The sequence below is a fragment of the Zonotrichia leucophrys genome, chromosome 3 (assembly GCF_028769735.1).
Source record: "Zonotrichia leucophrys gambelii isolate GWCS_2022_RI chromosome 3, RI_Zleu_2.0, whole genome shotgun sequence".
NCBI classification, from domain to species: Eukaryota; Metazoa; Chordata; class Aves; order Passeriformes; family Passerellidae; genus Zonotrichia; species Zonotrichia leucophrys.
The window spans coordinates 101,570,937-101,589,384 of record NC_088172.1 but is presented as its reverse complement, the minus strand read 5'-3'; the positions used below and the strand labels follow the sequence as shown (position 1 = coordinate 101,589,384).

Genomic DNA, 18,448 nt, shown 5'->3' with positions numbered 1-18,448 from the left:
GAGAGAGAAAAAGGTTCCATGTCGCCCTGCCTGGAAAAGGGAAAACCCCCTGCGGTTAATTGGGATCCAGTGTGGAACAGTTTCCCAGCGAGCTTGGATGGGGATGGCAGTTCCTGGCTCGGGAAACGCTCCCGGCTTTAATTTCACCCAGCCCTGAAACCAGGTCACTCACCTGGAATTCCTGGGACACCGGAGCCGGGATTTCCTTTCCCGGGGGATCATCACGGGGTGTTCCCGGCACTGCAGAGCCGGCATTCCCTCACAGGGAGGGATTCGGGACAGCGGGGCCGGGGGGAGCGCGAGGTCTTTGCTGCCCGGTTCCCGCGGTTCCCGGGACGCCATGCGGAACGTTCCCATGGGAGCGACGCCGGGATGCGCCAGCGTCGCCATGGAGACAGCGGGCGCGGGGTGATGGCGTCACGCCGCGCGCCCTCCGCGGGGCACACTGGGAGTTGTAGTTCGGCGGGTTGTTGGCGCTATGGGATTCCCTCGGCCCGGCTGCGCAGGGGAGGGATCAGGGAGGAATTTCCATCCCAGTTTTCCCCGTACAGGGCTCACTCCTTCCAGGAGCGTTTTTGAACAACTCAAATGTGCGCTCATGTAACGGGGGCAGGACACAGGTGACCCTTCTCCTGATCATCCTTAGTGTGGAATATTCCCAGGAAAGTGTAGCCTCCCTCCCGGGAATCTGAGTTTACAGGTGAGGTAATTCCCTGGACACTCGGAGAGTGACATAAATACCCTTTAAGATAAGGATTGATCTGCTGCCACAGATCCCACCTCCAGCTGGGATATCCCGCTCCCATTCCCACATCCGTCTTTTGAGTTATCTCCCGAAGGAATCCCGCTTTGGGAACAGCCAGAGGGAGGAGCCGCTCATCCCCGATCCCGGCCGGATCCCGCCGCATCCCGCATCCTGCGCGCGCCCCGCCCCGCGCACGCGCCCGGCGCGCTCCCGGTGCCGCGGCGGAGGAGGAGGAGGAGGAGGAAGGAAGGGAGGAAGGAGAGCAGGAAAAGCGGGAGCGATGGACAGCGCCGGCAAGGAGCGGGAGGCCGTGCAGCTCATGGCGGAGGCCGAGAAGCGCGTCAAGGGCTCGCACTCCTTCCTGCGGGGGCTCTTCGGGTGAGCGGCCCCGCATCCCGCATTCCCCTCTTCCCATCTCCTGCATCCCCCTTCCAATCTCCTGCATCTCCCCCCCCGCCCTTTCCCGGCTCTGGATCCTCCTCCTCAGCCCTTGTCCCCCTTCACACCCCCATTCCCAGCTCCTGAGCCCCCGGCCCCCCTCCCATCTCCTGCATCCCTTCCTTCCCCATCTCCCACATCCGCCCCCTTCCCTGTTTCCTGCCCCCCTTTCCCATCTCCTCCGTCCTCTCCTTCCCGACCTCTTCTCCCTTTTTTCCCAACTCCTGCCCCTCACTGTGGGTCAGAGTCTTCCTTATCCCTGCCAGAGCACGGGGAGGGGGCACACGGAGCGCTCCCATCCCGATCCAAGCCCGGGTTCCCTGGATCAGCCCCTCCTGGCCATCCCTGGCCACAGCGCTGTGACGGGCGCGCTCGGCCTCTGCGGCTCCTGTCCCCTCCCCGCGCTCCTCATCCCGGCCTTATCCCGGGGGGAATCATCTCCCGGCATCCCCGGGTTCGCCCTGGCGCGGATGGGCTCTCCCGAAATCCCAGGGAACCCCGGAACCCCAACACTGCGGCCGGCGTTATCCCAGAAAATGGCAGAGCGTCCTTTTCCCTGGCCTGCTGTTCCTGGGGGTGTGCCTGGAAACGGGCTGGTTTGGCCACCTCAGTCCTGCTTTTCTTCCGTTTTTTTTTTAAGGAAAGAACATTCCCGGAGCCATGCTCTGTGCAGGCCGGGAGGGTTTTATCCATCAGCCCGGAAAAATCGGCTGCGGCCGCCCGAAAATCCAAGTTTTAAATAGAAATTTCTCTCTGGCCGCCGGCAGATTAATCAGTCAGGGCCTGCTCCAGGAGCGTAATCCGGGTGGCAAATTCCTGAAAATCCTTGGAGGGGACAGGCAGAGATTTCGAGAGGGGAATTTTTAATTTTCAGGGCTAAAAGCAGATGGAGGGAAAAAAAAAGAGGAAGGAAAGGTGGGGGGGTGGGGGTGACTCGGCTCTTGGCACCTTCCCTGCAAAAGATGGGATGTCCAGGATTCCCAGTGCCGGCCAAATGCCTTCTTCCCACCTGGGCTCTTCCTGGAATTGCTCCATCACCTTGCACAAGAGCTGTTATCCCTTTATTTCTAATTTTTTGGGATTAAAAGGCTGGAACCTGCCCTGTTCCAGGAGCCTCTCCGAGTGTAGCATTCCTCGGTGCTGCCTCTGTTGGCTTTGGCTCGTGCCAGAGGTGCCTTCCAAGGGCAAGGAGGGATCCAAAAATTCCTCCTGTGCTTCCAAACCAACCGTGCTCAGCTGCCAGAGGGAGAGAGCGAGGGGAGAAAAGTGCCAGAATTCCCAGGGGATGGGAGAGAAAGTGGAATAATCCCTGTTGTGAGGTGGATTTAAGAGCAGTGTGGTTGTGGCACTTGGGGACATGGATTTTGGGGAATGTTGGATTCATGGGCTCAAGGGATTTTCCAGCCTTAAGGATTCTGGGATTCCTTTTTTTCTGTGGGAGCACAGCTTGATCCCACCTGGCTCCTGTCAGGGAGTTCTGGAGAGCAAGAAGATCCCCCCAGAGTCTCTTTATTTCCAGGGTTTCCATGAAAAATCTGCATTTCCTTTCCAAAAGTCTGACCTTTGCATCTCAGAACTCCGGGAGAGCCTCCAAATCCAGCATTCCCCTTTCAGTGTTTTCCCATGGAGAGTGGGATCAGCCTCACAGAACCCAGAGAGGCCAAGATTCCCAATTCCCAATCCCAATTTTGGCTCTGGAGCCGTTCCCTCCCCGCCTGGCCTCAGGAGCATTCCTGCTGCATTCCAGGGGCAACACCCGTGTGGAGGAGGCCTGTGAGATGTACACCAGGGCTGCCAACATGTTCAAGATCGCCAAAAACTGGAGTGGTGAGTCCCAAATCCTGGCATCTGGGGGGGGCGTGGGTGATCCCAGAGCGCCCAAACGTCTTCCTGTGAATTATTCCATGGGGAACGGTCTCTGTGTCCATGCAATTCCTATGTAAATACTGGGAGAGTGTACAGAGGGAGGCAATTCCTGTTTAAATACTGGGAGAGTGGACAAAGGGAGTGAACTGAAGGATCTTGGAGGAATTTTTAGATGCCAGCTGATGATCCTGCTTGGGAAGCCCTCATCCCTGAGTCTCCCTAGGTTCTGGAAGAGGCAGCGCATTCCCGCTCTCTCACGGGATTCATGGGATTGCTATTCCCTCTTTTCCAGCGGCAGGAAATGCCTTTTGCCAGGCAGCCAAGCTGCACATGCAGCTGCAGAGCAAGCACGACTCAGCCACCAGCTTTGTGGATGCTGGGAATGCCTACAAAAAAGCAGATCCGCAAGGTAAGGCAGCGGAATGCGGCACTGGAATGTGGGATTGCTCCCAGCCAAAGGCTCGCTGCTGGCACAGCTGCATTCCTGCTTTTCCACAAGGTGCTTTGGGATGATGCAGGAGGTCAGCGCTGTCCTGGCGTCTCCTCTTGGTGTTTGTTGGGATTTGGGATGCTGCAGGGTGTCAGGACTTTTGGCAGCTTCCATCCTGGTTTGGCTTGGCTTTGGGGAATGGCTTCCTGAGGAATGGCTTCAGGCAGTCACTGGGCTGGATCGCAGGAGGATCCCTGCCGTGTTCCCGAGGCTTTCCCCAGTCCTGGCCTTTGTTGGGATGAGAATAAAGGATCTGGGATTCTTTCAAGCGGGCTGTGATTTTTGGGAAGGTCTCCAATCCATTTTTCCCTAGCCAGGTCTGGAAGCAAACCCCCCACCTCCCACCAGCATTATCCCAGGAGACAGGGGAACAAACTCAGGGTGGATGACAAACTCCCAAATTCCCTGGAAAACAGCAGTGTTTTGGGGTTGATCCCTAGAAGTTTGCTCCACTGGGGGATGCAGACAGCAAACTCGGGGTTGGGTCATCCTGGTGTTTGTTCCTTTGGGAATTGCTGGGGGTGCCGGGGCTGAGGCCATTCCAGAGCCCGCTCTGTGGGCAGATATTCCCTGGATGAGCCGCCGGGCGGGTTTGGGAGCGGGAGTGGCTGACGCTGTTGTCTCTCACACACGCTGCAGAGGCCATCAACTGCTTAAACGCAGCCATCGATATCTACACGGACATGGTAAGGCCCCGCTCCCGGGAACGCCGCGCGGCCTCCCGGGAACGCCGCGCCTCATCCCGCTCCCCTCCCGTCCCCAGGGCCGCTTCACCATCGCCGCCAAGCACCACATCACCATCGCCGAGATCTACGAGGCCGAGCTGGTGGACATCGAGAAGGTGAGGGGACACCTCGGTGACGTCATCAGTGACGTCATTGGAGGCCCTGGTGCGGTTTTCCCAGAAAACCTGTGGTTGTCACATCCCGGGAAGTGTCCAAGGCCAAGCTGGAGCAGGCTGGGGTGGTGGAAGTTGTTCCCCCCAGTGGAAGGGGATCACAGTTGAGGTCACTTCCAGCCCAAACCGTTGTGGGATTTCCTTGCCCTGAGCTCAAGAATTCCCTTCTCCCATCCAGCACCGGAATTCCTGGTGTAGGTGCAATCCAGCCATGAGCTGGAGTTAATGGTTTTTCCAGCCTGGAGGCTTTCATGGAGCAATCCCAAGACTCTGGTGTGTCCCTGTGCCAGCAGCACTGGCTGAACACTCCAGTGAGAATCCACCTCGGTGTTCCCCACTGGAAAAGCTCTTTGGGAGTGTCATGGAGCCATTTTAGTCACTTTTAGTTCCCACTTCCAAACTCCCTGAGCAGGAATCCCGCTGCAGATCTCCTGCAGGATAAAACTGGATGGGATTTCAGGGTTATTTTCCAGGCAAGGATTTCCTTCCTCAGCTCCAGTCCATTGGATCCCACCTCCCTCCCTGAATGTTGGTGCTGTTCCCTGGGGTGCTGTATCCCGGGATGGCTGATCCCACATTTCTGTCCCCAGGCCATCGCACACTACGAGCAGGCTGCGGATTACTACAAGGGAGAGGAATCCAACAGGCAAGTCCTTGGGATCAGTGGGAAGGGTTGGAACAGGGATCCATCCCTGGAACAGGGATCCATCCCAAACACTCCCACAACCAGCACCCTAATTTGGGCTATTCCAAGAGAATTCCTCTAAATCCCAGCTGGGGGTTCCCACTTCTCTCTCTGGGAAGGGGTGCTGGGGCATGGGCTGGTGAATTCCCGGGATTCAGGGCCTGATTTTTGGGATGTGGTTGCAGCTCAGCCAACAAGTGTCTGCTGAAGGTGGCGGCCTACGCGGCACAGCTGGAGCAGTACCAGAAAGCCATCGAGATCTACGAGCAGGTCAGGAGCCACATCCCATGGGAATAGCACCTCTTCCCAAGGAACAGGGCCCAGGGGTTGGCAGAACTGCCAGAATCAGGGAATTGTTTAGGCTGGAAAGGTTCTCTGAGGTCAGAGTCCCACCGTTCCCCCCGCATGGCCAAGTGTCCCCAAGTGCCACATCCATGATTTTCATGTTTCCAGGGAAAGGTTGGGAAAAATCCATAAAAATTCCCCTTATAAAAATGCCCCTTTGAATGTATTTACAACTCCCTTTGGCAGAAAATTCCCTCCTGGATTTATCAGCTCTGCCTTTTGTCGGACATTTACCTGCAAATACCAACAGTGCTGCTTGGTGCTTCCAGAGGGTTAATCCTGGAGCAGCTTCTTCCCCAATGGATTTGTTTTTCCATTTCCTCATCAACCAAGGATCTGACTTCCCTTGGGATGAGTTCAAAACCTCCCTGCTTCCCAACACCTTTTTGGCATTTTTTCCATGCCTTTTCTTCCCAGCCCTGTGGCTCAGGGTGGAATATGAGCTGGTTTAATCCAGGCTTTCCTTTCCTGCCCCTTTTCTCCATGTTTTTTTTTTTTTTTTTTTGGTCCAGGTGGGAACAAACACGATGGATAACCCTTTGCTCAAGTACAGCGCCAAAGAATATTTCTTCAAAGCTGCCCTGTGCCACTTCATCGTGGATGAGCTGAATGCCAAGGTCAGTTATCCCAGAATTCCCAATCCCTCCTCACCTGCCTCAGCCAGCTGGGAGAAGCTCAGTGGGCTCACAGCTATTATCCCAAAATCCCTGATCCCTCCTCAGCAGTGGCTGGAATTCCTGATGTTGGATTCTTGGTGGATATTTTCCTAAGTTTGAGGATGGGAAAGCAAATCCTGGGGAAAAAAACAGGAATGGTGTGCAAAGGGATCTCTTCTCTCTTCCAGCTTGCGCTGGAGAAATACGAAGAAATGTTCCCGGCTTTCACAGATTCCCGGGAATGCAAGCTATTGAAAGTGAGTGACCAGGGGGTTTTCCCACTTTTCCAGGGGTTTTCTCCTTTATCCCAGCATTTTAGAGGACATCAGCCTCGCTTTTCCCTGGGTTTGGCCCAGACCCCTGTTTGTGGTGGGTGCTTTGTTTGATGGGTCTCTGCTCCCTGGGATGAGATGCCGGAGTGGGAACATGCAGGAATAGAGCATTCCCTGATTTTTCCTGGTGTTTTCCCAGAAACTGCTGGAAGCTCATGAGGAGCAGAACAGTGAGGCCTACACCGAGGCTGTGAGTACTCATGGGTGCACTTGGGAATGCTGGGAATTCTGCTTCTTCCTGCTCTTTTTTGGGATCCCCGTGCCCTGCAGAGAGTGGCCGGGGACAGCTGCTCCAGCAAGGTCCCAGCTTCCTCCTGTAACATTCCTGGGTTTTCATGGAGAGTTCAGATCCTGCCTGGGTTGGCTGCAGCTCCTTTGGCGTTTGACAGGAGCCTAAAGAGCTTGAGTTGGGTTTGGAGAGACTTTTCTGGACTGTGGCCCTGTGCCTTTTCCCTTTTTTCCTTGTTGTTTTTTTTTTCCTCCATTCCCTTTTTTTTCCTCAGCTTTCCCTTGTTTCCCCCCCACTTCTTTTTTTTGCCCTTCCTCCTTTTCAGCCCCTTCCCTTTTTCCCTCTCCCCTCTTTCCTTCCCTTTCTACTGCCCTTTTCCCTTTCCTTTCCTTTCCTTTCCTTTCCTTTCCTTTCCTTTCCTTTCCTTCCTTTCCTTTCCTTTCCTTTCCTTTCCTTTCCTTTCCTTTCCTTTCCTTTCCTTTCCTTTCCTTTCCTTTCCTTTCCTTTCCTTTCCTTTCCTTTCCTTTCCTTTCCTTTCCTTTCCTTTCCCTTTTTCCCCTTCCTGTTTTTCCTTTCCCTTGTTTTTCCCCACTTTCCCCTTGTATTTTTCCTCTTTCTCCCCTTTGTTTTCCCCACTTTTCCCCTTGGTTCTTTCCCTTTCTCCTCTTCCCCTTTATTGTCTCTTCCCCTTTTCCACCCTTCCCTTTTCTTCCCCCTTTCCCTTTGTTTTGCTTTTGCCCTTGTTTTACCTTTGCCCTTGCTTCCCCTTTGCCTTTGTTTCCCCTTTTTTCCCTTTTCCCTTATTTTCCCTTCCCTTTCCCCTTGTTTTTCCCCCCCTTTCCCTTTATTGTTCTTTGCATTCCCCTCCTCCCTTTTCTGTCCTTTTCCCCCTCCCCTTTATTCCCAGGACGAGCCACTTGTCTATTCCCATCTCTGCCACTCCCCCGTCCCATCCCTGCCGCATTCCCGCCTCATTCCCTTTCCCTCCCGCTCCCTGATCCACGATTTTTGCCGGTGCCAGGTGAAGGAATTCGACTCCATCTCGCGGCTGGATCAGTGGCTCACCACGATGCTGCTGCGCATCAAGAAAACCATCCAGGGCGAGGGCGACGGCGACCTCAAGTGACGCCCGCGGGCCCTTCCCGCCTCCAGCCGAGGACTTTTCGGGAATTCCCGACCCAATCCCGCGCTTTCTTTGGTCGCTTCCCACTCCCATGGCTCACTGTGTTTCTTTAGCCCCCGCTCTGTGGTGACGCTCCGGGCGGATGCCAGGCGGGAGAAGCCCTTGGAGCGGAATTCCTCCTTCTCCTCCTCGGGTTTGGTCCCGCCCATCCCGGTGCCTGCACTCGCAGCTCCCGGTTTTCCTGCTGTTCCGTTGACTCCAGCATGTAAATATTCCATCACGGCCAGCACAGTACCAATTAGCGCTTCCAGCCCGTTGTGTTCCCATTTTCCCGTTCTCAAGTGTTGGATACACTTGGATTTGGGGGTCTGGAAGTGGTGCTAGGCAGAGGCTTTGGGAATTGGGAATATCCTGCACACCCCCACCACGCCATAGGCATTCCAGGAACATAGGATCGATGTTGGCCCTAGGTCCTGGTTGGTTTCCATCTTTCTTGGATTGATTTCCCACTTTAGTTCGTGGTGCATCCCATCCCTCCACTTCCAAATATTCCACCTGAGGAAGGATCTGTTTTTGTACCTCACCCTCTGCGTGTGCCGGGCACAATCCCTAAATTCCACGGGTGTGGATCCCACAGGAGCCTTGCTGGAATTCAGGTGGCAGGGGGGCACAGTTTGCTTGGGAAAAGTTGAAAAATTCCTGCAGGAATTGATGGGTGTGTGGTTAAGGAGAGAGGATTGAGCTGCCTGGTTTTCCCAGGATGCGTCGGAGGCGTCGGGAGCTTGTGCAATTTGTCGCTCTTTGGGAAGAGTGAAGTCAGGAATTTAGGGCTGTTCTGGAGGCTCCAGGCAGCCCCAGCCCCTCTTTCCTCTGGAAGAAGTCAGGTTGGAATGTTGGGCTTTGGATAGAGCTTGGCTCGTTGGGCTCTAAAGTTCTGAAAACCAAAAATCCCAATCCATGCAAATTTCTCCTTGGTTTGGTGTTTTCCCACCCTTCCCTATCTGTTTCCCACAGGTCCTTGTGTTCATCCCAAACATCCCAACCAGATGGAAAAGTTGGGAGGCAGTGGGGGGGGATCTCCCAGCTCCAGGCTTGGAAGCACATGGAGTTCATCCATTCCCACCCTCAGGAATGGCTTTTTCAGGCGTCCAGCACTGTGGGAGCCGGGATGAGGGGAAGCACAGCTTGGGAAGCTCCACTTTTCCCGGTGTTTTTTCGGTTCTGTTGCCGTTCCCCGTGTCGGTGTTGTAGGACAGGAGGAGCAGGAGGGCTGTTACTCCATCCCTACACCTGGTAGTTGTGTGTGAGTAGCTCCAGCATGTCCTCTGCTGTATCCATGGTGAATTGTGACGGTTCCCAGGTGACAATTCCGCCACTCCCGCTGTATTCCCGCCCCACCTCCATCACTCTCTACTTGGAAAACTTATTTAAGGAAATGGCCTTAGCAAGAATATCATGTTTGGTGTGACTCTGTACATGAATAAAGTGAAAATCATGGATGGAAGGAGGGAGAAGTGGTTCTTCTGGAAAACTCAAAAGGCTGGAGCATGGTGGGATGATGGAGGCTGGGAGGGGGGCTGATGCCTCCAGTTCCTGTTTGGAATCAGGGAATGGTGTGGGTGGGAAGGGACCTTAAAACTCAGCCTGCTCCAGGGACACCTGCCATTATCCTGGCTTGCTCCAAACCCTGTGAACACTTCCGGGCATGGGGCGGCCACAGATTCTCTGGGAAAACTCTTCCAGGGCCTCCTCACCCTCACAGGGAAGAATTCCTTCCCAATAACCCACCCGAATTCCCCTCTGTCACTGGGAAGCCATTCCCTCCCTCTTGTCCTGTCACTGTAATTCCTGATGAAGAATCCCTCACGCTTTTCCTTGCAGGCCCCTTCTGAGGTTTCCAGGGAATCTTCTCCAGGTGAGCTTTCCAAGCCTGTCAATATCCCAAAGTGTCCCACTTGGATACGACCGAGTCACTGGGAGGTCTCCATATTCCATATTTTATTAGGAACAGCTCAAACAAGTAACTCACTTACAAAACATTCCCCGGCTCCAGATCCCAGCGCTCAGCCCTTAAATATATCTACAACCCCTTTCCTTCCATTGGGAATAACTGAGCTCCAGCAGGAATAAATATCTCAAATATAACCTCTTGGAAATGTCCTCTGGTACAAAAATTCCCTTTTTTCTATCTTAGAGTTCCATGAGAAAGCCTCTGCCATCCCTTTATCCCAAAAAATAGCTCTGTGCCACAGGTGGGGGGGGGTCTTTATTGCTGGATCTCACCAGGCTGGATTGTGCTTACCTTTCCCAAAGTTCTGCTCACAGCTTCGGCTGAGGAACTGCTGTGGGAATACTACAGGAACAGGCAAAAAAAAATGGGAAAAAGAATGGGACAAGTGGGTTTTTACACTGGGAAGCCCATCCCAAGGTTTGAGGCATTAAACCATAGCACACTGAGCTGCTGTTGTGAAAAACCAGGAGTCAGCCCAGCTGGAACAACACTCCAAGGCTCCTTCCCTGCCCAGGGGAAATCCCTCAAATCCTATTCCACTAAAAATGGAGCAGGAAAAGCCTCTGAACTGAGCCCCTTCCAGCACAGCTCTAGGAGATGTCTTGTTCTCCGAATTCCATGGGAGCTGGAGCAGCTGGAAGGTGAGAACTGACAGGATCCAAGTGCCAGACTGCTCCAGTTTCCCTGCAATTGTAAAACCAAGGAAGCAGCACTTGGCTGCCACCTGCCCCTTTTTGCTGCTCAGAGACTCCAAACTCCTGGAATGAAACTCCAAAGCTGCTCCCACTCGTTGGGATCTTTGGCAAAAGCAGAGAGAAACCAACATTTCCTGAAAAGCAAATTTAGCCAGACTTCTCCTGGATGAAATTCCACTGGGGAAAACATAGCAAATGTCATAGAGAAACATCGGTTCTCCTGATTGTCCATGTGGCATTGAATTCCCTGGAAAACAAACCTGCACCACCAAGGTACCTGAGCCACCCCCTGAATTCCTAGGGGATCAACTCCCACTAATTCCCTGGTGTGGTGCCACCCTGCCCGACCATCAGGAGATGGAGCTGGGGAAGGAATTTCCAGAGGAAAGCTGGAAACCCACACTTTCCCAGCTTCCCACCACCAGCCTCCCTCAGGCCAAGGACTGTACAAGGGGTGCAGCCTAAGGAGCAGGAGGCAATCCCAAATTATTCCATGTTCACCAGGGCATGGAGCTGGGGCTGCCCAGAGTCCGTCTGCGTGTGGAGCACAGTGAGCTCTCCCAGCAGGGACTCCTGTGCTCCAGAGGCCTTACAGTCCGTGCTGGAATTCCCACTTCCTGGGACTGCTGCCAGGCTCTGGTAGGGGCTGTTCTCTGGGAAGGACAGCAGCTTTTCCGGGATTTTGGGGGACACCTCGTATTCCTCATCAGGAAGCTCCGTTTTGTGCCCCTCGTCGTTCTTTGCGGCTCCTTCCACGATGACGAGGAAGGATTTCCAGGGGGTGTTTTTGTCATGGATCTGCAAAGGAATAACCAGGAGAGAGAAGGCTGGATATGGGATGACAAAGTTTGGATCAAGCTTGTATTTGGTGTTGGTAGAAAAGGTTTCTGGAATCATGGAATGGTTTGGAAGACTGGACCATAAAGATGATCCAGTCCCACCCCCTGCCATGGACAGGGACACCTTCCCCTATCCCAGGTTGCTCCAAGCCCTGTCCAACCTGGCTTTTCAACAATTCCACGAATGCAGCACCCACAGGTTTTCTGGGAAAACTGTGCCAGGGCCTTCCCAACATCCCCCCTAACTGTGGGATCATACCGAGGTGTGCTGGCTCAGTGTGGATTTGCTGGTGAAGGTCCTGCACCCACAGGTTTTCTGGGAAAACTGTGCCAGGGCCATCCCAACCTCCCAGGGAACGATTCCTCCCCAGATCCCCCCGGCAGCGGGGCCGTACCGAGGTGTGCCGGCGCAGGGTGGATTTGTCGGTGAAGGTGCGGCCGCAGGCGTTGCACATGAAGGGCTTCTCGCCGGTGTGGATGCGGTGGTGCCGCTGCAGCGCGTTCAGCTGCGTGAACTGCTTCCCGCACTGGTCACAGCAGTACGGCCGCTCCCCTGGGAATGCGGCATGGGACACAGGCTGGGAACGCGGGCAGAGCACGGCTGCCGTGCCTCGGGAGTGCCCAGCGACCCCTGGCTGGCAGGGAGCGGTCAGGGAAAACATCCTGGGGTACGAATTGCCACCCCTCTGGAGGCAGCAAGCTCCTCCCAGCCTGTAAAGATGCGCTGCCACTCTGGTTTTCCATGGGTTTTCCATCAGAGACTCAAGTCCTGCCCAGAATCCAAGTATTCCTCCCCCTCGTTCACTCTTCTCTGAGCAAGAACCCCTGAGCCCCTCCCAGCTCCGGGATCACTCTGAACACACCACAGACTCCCTGTTTGGAGAGAGATCCCATTTTCCTCCTCCCCTGGATAAACCTTGGAGCTACACCAGAGCTCTCCATCACCAATGATCCTGGCAGGTTATTAAGGTATCTCCACAGCCTGTGGAAGCATTCCAGGGAATTGCTGTCACTCAGGACTAGTGGGAGAAGGGGAGAACATGAGACATCAAGCAGTGCACATGGGGAAAAACCTGGCTGAGAATTCCTTGCTGGAATCTTGCAGTGGTGAGGGATGTGCATCCAAGGAAAGGAGCACATCCTACCTGTGTATCCAAGAAAAGGGACACATCCTACCTGTGTGGACTTTGATGTGCTGGTACAGGGAATTCCTCTGGGCAAAGGTCCGGAAGCAAACCTCACATTTGAAGGGCTTGGATCCCGTGTGGATCCGGTTGTGGTGTTTCAAGTATTCCTTGGAGGCAAAGCTCTTCCCACAGGTTTCACACATGAAAGGCCTTTCCCCTAAAAAAGGGGGGAAAAGGAGGATTAAACCAGCAGAGCTTTGGGAATGCTCTTAAATATCCCACAGAAATTGTGGGGATATTTAAAGGTCACCCAGTTCCAAACCATTCCATGGGCAGGGACACCTTCCCCTATCCCAGGTTGCTCCAAGCCACTCCCAACCTGACCTGGAACAATTCCAGGGATGGGAATCCACAGCTTCTTTAGGAAAACTGTTCCAGGGCCTCACCACTCTCACAGGGAAGAATTTCTTCCCAAAATCCAATTTAAATCAACCCTCCCTCAGCTTCAAATCACGGGATATTCTTGGGAATCTTTCTCAGGCAAATTCCACCTATCTCGTTTTATCCATAAAAATGCAGACAAAAAGCATTTTCTGAAGGCAACATTTTCCCTGGAATGTCTGGGATTGGATTTTCCCAGTTTTCCAGCCTCACCTGTGTGGCAGCGCCTGTGGTAGATGAGCATGTGGTTCTGGGTGAAGCGGGCCCCACACTCATCACACACAAAGGGCTTCTCCCCCGTGTGGATCCTGCAAGGAAAAAGGAATGTTGGAACTCCAGGATGAGCCTTCCCCTCATTCCCATTGATCCTTACTGCTGGATCAAAACCCACATCCAAAAATGTTACGGTAAAAGAGAATTTTTCAGGGTGAAACGCAGCCAAATTCAGAAAATTCTCTCCAGGTTGTGGCACCAAATCCTTTGGGATGTGAGGGAAAGCTGGATGAGAAATCCCTACCACTGGCTGCCACCACACTCAAATTAAGGCAGCGTTAAATTTCCATTGTCCAAAATTCCTGAAAGGGCTCTGGGAATGGAAAAAAAAATCAGGTTTAAACCCTCAGAGAGGATTTTTCCCTCATAAAAATGTCTCTGTCTGAAGGCAGATAAAATAAGTGATAAAATCAGGTTAAACCCCTCAGAGAAGATTTTTACTCTGATAAAATGGTCTCTATCATGAGACAAGGTAAAATGACTGATAAAATCAGGTTCAAGCCCCTCAGAGTTAATTTCTGCCCTGATAAAAACACCTTCAGAAAAATAAAACTGATAAAATCAGGCTCAACCCCTCAGGGAGGAATTTTTGCCCTGATCAAAATGTCTGCTCTGAGACACATGAAATAACTGACAAAACCTGGTTAAAGTACCTCAGAAATTATTTTTACCCTGATAAAAACACCCTGAGACAGTTAAATAACTGAGAAAATCTGGTTAACCCCTTCCAAGATGATTTTTGCCCTCATGAAAAAGGCTCTGCCCTGAGGCAGATTATGAAAAGAGATAAAATTAGGTTAAACCCCTCAGAATCTACTTATTTCCTTATCAAAATGCCCTGAGGTAGATAAAACACTGACAAAAACAGGTTAAAACCCCTCAGAGGTGATTTTTTTCCCTGATAAAAACAGCCTGGGACAGATAAAACCCAGCGGGTTCTGGATCAGCTCCGTGTGGGTGACACCGGTGAGGCGCCACCTCCTCCTGTTCCCAGATCCATTGTTTTCCCTGCTTCGCCCCCAAAGCCGTCATTTTCCCATTGAAAACCCTCCAAAATGCTTCCCAAATATTTCCACACTTGTCTTTGTATTGAGCCTGAGGATGTGCTGGAGGAATCCCACCTGGATTTCCCTGCAGCACAGGCCTGGCCCATGCGGGATATGAGGGGAAAACAGGGACTGGGGAGGCCCTGAAAGGGAAAACAGGGATTTGGGAGGGCCCTGAGGACTGGACCCCATTTGAGGAGAAAACAGGGATTTGAGGTGCACTCTGTATGAAAACCAGGATTTGGGAAGCCCTGAAAGAAAAACCAGGGATTTGGATGGCCCTGAGGGCTGAACCCTGTATCAGGAGAAAGCAGGGATTTGGGAGGCCCTGAAAGAGAAACCAGGGATTGGTGCACCCCACATGAAAACAGGGATTTGTGAGGCTCTGAGGACTGGACTGATTTGAGGAAAAAAACAGCAATCTGGAAGGCTCTGAAAGAGAAAACAGGGATTTGGGAGGCGCTGAAGGCTGCACGCCATTTGAGGAGATAACAGGGATTTGGGAGGCCCTGAAAGAGAAAACAGGGATTTGGGAGGGCCCTGAGGACTGGACCCCATTTGAGGAGAAAACAGGGATTTGAGGTGCACTCTGTATGAAAACCAGGATTTGGGAAGCCCTGAGGGCTGAACCCCACATGACAACCAGGATTTGGGAGGCCCTGAAAGAGAAAACAGAGATTTGGGAGACCCTGAGGCCTGCACCTCACATGAAAACAGGGATCTGGGAGGCCCTGTGGGCTGAACCCTGTATCAGGAGAAACAAGAATTTGAGAGGACCTGAAAGAAAAAAACAAGGATTGGTGCACCCCACATGAAAACAGAGATTTGGCAGGCCCTGAGGACTGGACTGCATTTAAGGAAAAAAACAGTGATTTGAAAGGCATGAAAGAGAAAACAGCAACTGGAGAGGCTCTGAGGGCTGCACCCCACATGAAAACAGGGATTTGGGAGGGCCCTGAGGACTGGACCCCATTTGAGGAGAAAACAGGGATTTGGGAGGCCTTGAAAGAGAAAACAGGGATTGGGGAAGCTCTGAGGGCTGCACTCCATATGAAAACAGGGATTTGGGAGACCGTGAGGGCTGGACCCTATTTGAGGATAAAACAGGGATCTGGGAGGCTCTGAAGGAGAAAACAGGGATCTGGGAGGCCCTGAGGCCTGCACCTTACATGAAAACAGGGATCTGGGAGGCTGTGAGGTCTGCACCCCATATCAAGAGAAAACTGATTTGGGAAGCCCTGAAATACAAAACAGGGATTGGAGAAGCTCTGAGGGCTGCACCCCATACAAAACCAGAGATTTGGGAGGCCCTGAAAAAGAAAACAGGGACTGGGGAGGCTCTAAGGATTGCGTCCCACATGAAAACAGGGATTTAGAAGGCCCTGAGGACTGGACCACATTTGAGGAGAAAACAGGGATTGGGGAGGCCCTGAGAGAGAAAACAGGGATCTGGGAGGCCCTGAGGGCTGCACCTTGCGCGCGGGGGGAGCCGCTCCTACCTCATGTGCGTTTTCAGCGCCGAGGGCTGCGAGAACTTAGCCTGGCACTCGGGGCAGCCGTAGGGCTTGTGCCCCGTGTGCGTGCGCTCGTGCAGCCGCAGCGCCGTGCGGGAGCTGAGCCCCTTGCCGCACTGGTGGCACTGGTGGCGCTCGCCGCCGCCCTCGTGCACCTGCAGCACGTGCCTCTTGACGTCCTTCTTCCTCTTGAAGCGCTTGGCGCAGAGCTCGCAGGGGAAGCGGCGCTCGCTGCTGTGCACGTGCCGCTGGTGGCTGCGCAGGTTGCAGCGGTTGGCGAAGGTCTGCGCGCACGTCTCGCAGCGGAACTCCAGCGCCGAGGCGATGCCGTGGCTCTGCTGGATGTGCTTCAGGAAGCTCTTCTCGTACAGGAACTCCTTCTGGCACGTGCCGCACTTGAAGGCGCCGCCGCGCTTCTTCTTCTCCTCCTCCTCCTCCTCCTCCTCCTCGCCCTTGGCGGGGTTTTCCTGGGAGGCCGCCTCGGGTTGGCTGGAGTTCTCCTCCTGCTCCCGCTCTCCCTCCTCGCCCTTGGGCTGCTTTTCCTCCTCGGCGTTCCGCTGCTGCTCCCGCAGCCTCCGCGTGTATTTCTTCTTGGGGATCTCCACGAACACCTTCCTGCCGGCCAGCCGCCCGCTCGCCCTGCGGATCTTGGTGTAAGGAGCCTTCAGCGCTTCCTTCTTTTTGTCCGCCTTCTCCTTGGCCTTGGCAGCCGGCCCCTCGGGAGACGCTCCGGAACAATCCGGGGGATCCCGCTCGGCCTTGGCCGCGGGCACGGCGCCGGGGCGGGCGGCGCTCTCCTCCTCGGAATTCTGCGACTCCGAGAAGTTCTGCAGCTCCAGCAGCACGGACTCCAGCATCTGCCTCTTCAGCTGGAAGCAAGTCTCGGAGAGATCCAGGCACTTGAGCTTCTCGGCGATCTCCAGCATGCGCTGCACCCTGTCCTCCTCCACCTCCACGCGCGCCGTGTAGACGAACTCCAGGAAGGAGGCGAAATCCGCCACGCGCACCTCGTTGAGGATCACGTTGCTGCGGGGGCCGCCCACGGGCTCCTCGTTGAGGAAAACCTCCTTGAAGAACTTGCTGGTGGCGGCCAGCACGGCCTTGTGCGCCGGGAACTCGGCGCGCACGCCCTGGTACTCCACGCTGACGGTGACGTCGCACAGGTGGCCCAGCAGCCGCAGCTGCTGCATCTCGTTCAGCAGGTTGATGGGGGAGGACTTGGACTCCAGCAGGACGGGGGTGCTTTCCATCTTCCTTCTCCCTGCTGAAGATATTCCTACGTCAGTCAGCGGGATTCTGCATGTTTGGGGCGGATGGGGTCAGGGTTTCGTGGAATCGCTGGGGTGGGGAAGAGCTCCGAGGTCGTTTAATCCAACCTGGAAGTGATCTACACCTCCTCAAGAAAACCATGGACTGAATCTGAGCTTAAACCCCAGCCCTAGTTTTCCATGAAACCCAGAACCTACCCTTTGAGACAGGGGTGGAGCAAACAGAGCTGGCACCTGGAATTAAGGAACGATTCCTGGCCTCACCAGGTGATAATAAAGGAAGGCAAGATTAAGCAAAAATTCACTGCTGTCCTAAAAATCCGTCTGAAAATGCCTTCCATATAAAATTCCAAGCTCTTATGTGATGGGTAATTGTATTCACACACTGAAAATCCCCCAAATGATGGGAGTTCCTCAAAATGGACTCACAGCCTGCACATTTTGAAGGCCCATTGCCAGCCCACCCATCGGGCCCTATTTCTCGGGAATGTTTGAAGCTGCTCCAAAGCTTGTAAAAAGAGTGGAAGTTTTGGGGTGTTTTCCCAAATATCTAACCTCAGAACAAACCAGGTTTCTATGGATTTAAAGGTGCTCTGAGGAATCTTTTGAGCCTAACCCTGTTCCTAACAGAATCTGAGGAATTTCTTTCCATGTCCTGGGAATTAAGTGATGTCTCACCCAGCACTTTATAAACAATCAGTGATACCAAAGCGCCACTTTTTTTACCCCAATAAAATTATTTTTAACTACTTCCCGTGTTATTTCACAAGTACCCCTCTAATTCCATTTGGGCACTGTCCATTTCTCAGGAATACCTCCCCTTCCAGAGGCAAAACTGGCTGGAAATAGACAAAAAGGGGAGTTGGGGAAAGGATTCCCAGGCAGCTGCTGCTGAACTCATGGAGAGCCCCACAGTGCCCACTTCCAACCCCATTTCCAAAGGACCCTGGATCACAGGGGAATGCTGGGGTGGGGGAAAAGACGGGGGGAAAAAGGGGAGAGAAAAGGGGGGGAAACAAGGAGGGGAAGGGGGTGAGAAGAAAAGGGAAGGGAAAAGAAGGGGGAGAAAGAGGAGGGAAAAAAAGGGGCAAAAAAGAGAAGGAGTGGAGGGAATAAGGGGGAAAGAGGGGAGAAAGAGAAGGTGGGTGAGGCCAGCCCGCCCTGGCCCCCGCACTCACGGCTGCCGCCCCGTTCCCAGTTTGTTCCCGGTTCACTCCCGGTCCGTTCCCGGCCGCTGCTCCCGCTCAGCCCCGGGCGCGGCCGGAAGCGCTGACGCGCCACGACCCCGGCGGAGGCGCGCCGGAAGTGACGTCACATAGCGCGCCGTGTGTTGCTAGGCAACGCGGCCTACACCCCCCCTCCGGCTTTGGCATTCCCAAATCCCAGCGTTTTCCCCTGGGAAATGCGGGCGAATGAAGGAGGGCCGG

General features: G+C 53.9%; 2 protein-coding genes across 3 annotated transcripts; one reads left to right on the top strand and one right to left on the bottom strand.

Annotated features, from left to right (window-relative positions):
• Positions 1-880: 880 nt before the first annotated feature.
• Positions 881-9,311, top strand: NAPB (NSF attachment protein beta). Its single transcript, XM_064709653.1, has 11 exons — positions 881-1,123; positions 2,931-3,010; positions 3,342-3,458; positions 4,179-4,225; positions 4,303-4,380; positions 5,028-5,083; positions 5,308-5,392; positions 5,980-6,084; positions 6,312-6,380; positions 6,595-6,645; positions 7,706-9,311. Exons 1-11 carry the CDS (start codon positions 1,026-1,028, stop codon positions 7,808-7,810), a joined length of 891 nt encoding a protein of 296 aa, XP_064565723.1. The 5' UTR covers positions 881-1,025; the 3' UTR covers positions 7,811-9,311.
• A 479-nt stretch (positions 9,312-9,790) lies between these two features.
• On the bottom strand, positions 9,791-18,289 carry GZF1 (GDNF inducible zinc finger protein 1). 2 transcript variants are annotated; one of them, XM_064709649.1, is made up of 6 exons: positions 18,200-18,289; positions 15,739-17,017; positions 13,134-13,228; positions 12,529-12,696; positions 11,748-11,905; positions 9,791-11,311 (listed from the first exon to the last, which is right to left on the bottom strand). In XM_064709649.1, the coding sequence occupies exons 2-6, from the start codon at positions 17,001-17,003 to the stop codon at positions 11,000-11,002; spliced, it is 1,998 nt and encodes a 665-aa protein (XP_064565719.1). In that variant the 5' UTR covers positions 17,004-17,017; positions 18,200-18,289; the 3' UTR covers positions 9,791-10,999. The 2 variants fall into 2 exon arrangements, with proteins under 2 accessions (XP_064565719.1, XP_064565720.1); XM_064709650.1 differs by having other exon boundaries at positions 15,739-17,014; positions 18,200-18,267.
• Positions 18,290-18,448: the final 159 nt, after the last annotated feature.